The 4,824-nt window shown below is 39.0% G+C and overlaps 1 protein-coding gene across 1 annotated transcript; it reads left to right on the top strand.

The window, feature by feature from the left end:
- Nucleotides 1-1,058: 1,058 nt before the first annotated feature.
- Nucleotides 1,059-4,097, top strand: LOC127123458 (eukaryotic translation initiation factor 4 gamma-like). Its single transcript, XM_051053676.1, has 2 exons — nt 1,059-1,456; nt 3,803-4,097. Exons 1-2 carry the CDS (start codon nt 1,059-1,061, stop codon nt 4,095-4,097), a joined length of 693 nt encoding a protein of 230 aa, XP_050909633.1.
- The last annotated feature ends 727 nt before the right edge of the window (nt 4,098-4,824 follow it).

Below are 4,824 nucleotides of genomic sequence, written 5' to 3'. Positions count from 1 at the left end.
TAGACACATCCTAGGAAGCACTCAAGGACCAGAGGAATATTCCTAACAGTCTCTACCTATTCTCCAAGATTGATCCTCCAGAAGTGGTGGCACATTATCTGAAGGATATTGCAATCCAAGGCGTTGACATATCATAGTTCTCGGTGGATTGGTTGCCTGAGCATCCACCAAACTTCATGAAGAGAATGCGAGAGCCTTCTGAAAAGTCAAAGAAGGCCAAGAAGGCTAAATTGGGAGAAACTTCTGGGTCAAGACCTCCAGTCCCTCTGGCTGATTCTCCGAGTAAGTCTCTGCCTTCTTCTCGCTCTATTAAATTAAAGCCACTTGCTTCTTCTCTTCCCCAAACCACTCCCATCTACACCCAATCAGAAACACCACCCTCCACTACCAAACCCTCTAACCCACCTTCTCTAAAATTCAATATCACAACCACTACCTTACCCGTTTCTGAAGCAGAAACGCTGAACGAAACCATCTCACCGTTTTCTTCTACACCTTCATCCCCACCATACTACATTCTCTCATCAGACACGGAACCCTCTGACCCCCAATCCCCCGCACTAGCCCAACTTCAGGCGCGTGCTCTTGCCTCATAGCAACCACCACAACCTGAACCAAAAGCCACCTCTCCACCCCCTGAACAACAAAATACACCTCCATCTGAACAACCTCAAACACCACCCCTTGAACAACCAACAAATCCACCCCAATCTGAACAACCATAAACACCACCTTCTGAATAACCAGCAACTCCACCCTCTGAACAACAACCCACAACACCACCTGCACAAACAACAACAACACCCTCTGATACTCTCACCATACCAACCTCTGAGGACATCATCATCCCTACTCAAACTCCCGCTGACACCAAGCAAACAGCACCATCATCCCCATCCCCCAACTCTGAACCAGAACCTGCCTTCCCCACCTTAGAATAAGCAATCACTTTATTTGTAGAGTCTTTAGTGGAGAAGATCAAGTCTTTGTCTGTCAACTCTAGCATTAGTGGTGATCCCTCTGCAATAAGGATCCACTGGAACCAAGTGATCAAATGGATGACCTCTGAAGCCTTCAAACTGAAAGGCCTCTCTGAACAAGTCTACAACGACTTTTTCAGATACGCTGGAGTAAGGCTACAGGCTCGCTTGGTCAGAGAGGCTAAGGAAAAGGCCAAAAAGGAAGCAGAAGAGAAAGCTCGCCTAGAAGAAGAGCAACGAATCAGAGAAGCTGAAGAGAAGGCTGCTGTTGAAGTTGTTGCTACTGTGGCTGCTGCTGAAGCTGAGGCAAACGCTAAAGCCAAAGTTGAAGAAGCAGCACGCATTGCTGCAGAGGAAGCTGCAAAGGCCAGCGCTGATGCTCTGACTCAAGGGGAGCAATCTAAGTCTGGTTTCGCCCCTCTCCTATTGAAAACTTTGGAGGAACTGCAAAAGGAACAACAAGTTGTGAGAGCTAGGTTGGATCACCAGGACTTCGTCAACAACAACATTCAGAACCTGCTGACTCAACTGCTCTAAAGGATGCCTCCGCCTCCAAACCCTTAGGCACTTAGTCTTTTTTTGTTGTTTTCTTCTGATGTTTTTCTTATGCTTTCTGATATATGCTTTCATTGCTGCCTATATGTACCAACCTTCTTTCTTATATATGAATATTTGTTTCTTGCTTTACTTTCTACGTCTTTTTGAGTCTGACAAAAAGGGGGAGAACTAAAACAGCTCTTATGAAAATACATATCTAAACCTCTTAAGGCACTGCGAACATTAATATCTTAATGATTTATGAAAACTAAAGTTATGCAGGATAACAGCTAAGGTACAAACCAACTACCACACAAGGAAGGTCTGGTAAGAACTTCTGAGAAATCTGATGATTTAACTCAGGGGGAATCCCTTGTTCTTATCTGATTTTGATATATTATTTACTGTTTCATCATCACTCTGACTTGTTTTGTCATCATCAAAAAGGGGGAGATTGTAAGAACAAATTTAGTTCTACAATGTATCTCTAAGATTTTGGTGATAATAAAGGATGAAACAAAAATGGTACCCTAACAAAAAATTTCTAAGTATGTAGGATTCTAATCAAAACAGTCAGATAGACACTCATCAGATAAAGAATTAAGTTCTAAGATACCAACTAGAAGATACGCAAGCAGAAGCTCTGACTCTGATCAACGCAAGCGCAAGCTAAACAAAAGACATCAGACACTCTGAAGTGGAAGAATGACCCTAGAATTTGAAGACTTACGCTATGATGAAATCAAGTGAAAGGAAGCTCTAAAGACAATCAGCAACAAGCATCTATCTGATGATACCCCTTTTGAATAGAGACTCTGAAGTTCGATCTATCTAATTCAGAATACTTAGCTATGAAGGAACCCACTTATGGAAAGAATCTAATTCAGGAAGAAGTTTATGGCGCCCCAAAATAGTTTTGGAAAGAAAACAGAGATTAATCATCCATCATTGCCTAAGATTTTGACATTAACATCCTCCAACGGTCCTCTCATCACTCCTATATAAAGGATGAAACACTTCTCAAAGAAAACTAACTGAAACACACGAGAATACAATACTTCCACTATATTCATTATTCATTCTCTCACACGAGCTACTGCTCTAACGTGTGAAATAATTCTTTGCTCTTACATTGTGTAATTTCTGCTTATTTTAGAAGCACCAATCATTATTGTAATCAAGCAAACCAGTATCAAATTTTGTGTTGAATTTATTTATTTCTGCGTGTGTCTAAATTCCAAAAAGTTTTATTTTCTCAAAATAATTCAACCCCCCCCCCCCTTTTGTTTTTCTCTACCTTCACTCCTTGTCTCAAGGATTTCACCCAGTTGAATTAATCCCAAGCGCACACTTGTTAAACCCAATATTTGTCAACATGATTCAGTGTTTCACACTACTCCCTTGCCGACACACCTAGTCTCAAGGCTTTCACTCGATCGGATCCGAATTGCACAATCTTGTCAAAACTCTTCAAACCCTAAAGATCTTGAAGGAAAACCCAAAACCGGTTTTCTTATTTGAATCCCTCAAAGATCGCAACCTAATATTCTCGGTACAAAAAACCTAATTGGACATTATCAATCCTAATCTAGATGGCACCCAATCAAAAAATAATTATGTGTAGTTTTATTGTGTGTATGCATAGATTGAATTGAAGATGATGAGATGCTTTGAAATCCTGGATTCATATAGGTTTTACTCCCTCTAGAAACCTTACTAGAGAACGATGCATGTATGGAGTACTTATATGCATGAGTGATTTAGGGAAAAAGGAAATGCAAAAAAGGATAGAAAAATATCGGATAGGTCGGTCTATACAGGTTATGTGTCGACCTGTTTGATGGATAGGTTGACCTGTTCAAGGTCATGCATCGACTTATAACAGTTACGTTCTCCCTATGTGTCGACTTGAAGACTTAGCACATGAAGCAGAGGCCACATGCTTTAATATAGCAGCATACATGTCAACCTATAGACTTCATGTGTCAACCTATAGCCAAGAAAAATTATCAATAGGTCGACTTGTAGTTCTATGTATCGACCTATAGCCAAAAAAAAATTCAATAGGTCGACCTATAGTTCTATGTGTCGACCTGTACTGCTATTTTTCACAAAAATTGATTTTTCATGCATGTTTGATGCATAAGACTTTCCCACACTGTTTCCAGAGACTTTTATGCTTCCTAATGCTAAGATACACATAGAGATTCAGAGCATACCATCCAATATACATTTACATTAAAGTATCCTAGTTTTGACATCATATAAAACATATCTAATGGAAGTTGCACTCACACAAAGAGGTTTGACATAAAAGTTACAATAATAGAAGAGGCTCATATCATCAACAATATCAAAGTGGATGAACTCATCGGTTCACTACTAACTTTTGAGATGGATATCAATGATAAAATAGAGATAAGAAACAAAGGTGTAGCCTTCAAAGCTGATGTTGAAAATTATGATGAATGGGAGGAAGAGGATACTAATGATAACCTTTCTAAATCTATTGCATTACTTGAAAAAAGGTTTGGTAAGGTTATGAGAAGACTTGTTAAATTGAAAAGAATAATTTCATGACAAATTTAAAAGACAAACTACTTGACAACTCCAAAGGTTTCACTCCTAACTTAAAGGCATAAAAGAAGACAAACCAAACAAAGGAAAAAGAATCCAATGTCCTGAATGTGAAGGGTTTGGACACATTCAGGAGGAATGTACCAATTTCCTTATAAAACAAAAGAATGCATAGACTTACATATTGTCAAATGAAGAATCGGAAGAGGATAGTGATAGATAAAAGGCCAACAATATGGTTGTTTCACAGCTCATGTGATATCCAAATGAAGACACTGCTGAAGCATATAAAGTAGTGTATCTAAAATAGAAAGATGAATGTGTGTCTAGTGAGAATAAAAAGGCATAAATAAGTGTCCTACTCAAAGAAAAGACAAACCTTATCACAATAATCCCAAAACTCAGGGAAGAAGCCACTCTTCAGAATTCTAAGATCGAAAGTATGACCAAGTTAGTTCGCATGTTAAAATGTGGGTCTGATACCTTTGAATAAATCCTCGGTGTTGGAAAGGTGCCTAGGGATATGAACGGAATCATGCTTGATTACAACTCTGCGAATGTAGAAAAAAAGTTTGTCTCCCCTGTGAAAAAGACTAAGTTCCTGATCACTGACTCTATGTAACAACATCTTGATCGACATTATTACCAACACAGAAATATCTACAAAAGAACATCATGGATATGTCACAATTATTTCCAACAAGGTCATATACAACCTTTTTTCTACAAA

Source organism: Lathyrus oleraceus, chromosome 2 (genome assembly GCF_024323335.1).
Source record: "Lathyrus oleraceus cultivar Zhongwan6 chromosome 2, CAAS_Psat_ZW6_1.0, whole genome shotgun sequence".
Taxonomy (NCBI): Eukaryota; Viridiplantae; Streptophyta; class Magnoliopsida; order Fabales; family Fabaceae; genus Lathyrus; species Lathyrus oleraceus.
The sequence above is the reverse complement of the archived record's forward strand: the minus strand, read 5'-3'. Positions and strand labels throughout refer to the sequence as shown.

Excerpts from the sequence above, each read along its gene's own strand:
- LOC127123458 (XM_051053676.1), top strand. The coding sequence starts at position 1,059 with ATGACCTCTGAAGCCTTCAAACTGAAAGGCCTCTCTGAACAAGTCTAC. Across the intron at positions 1,457-3,802 it reads CAACAAGTTGTGAGAGCTAG|TTGCACTCACACAAAGAGGT; the intron begins GTTGGATCACCA and ends ATCTAATGGAAG.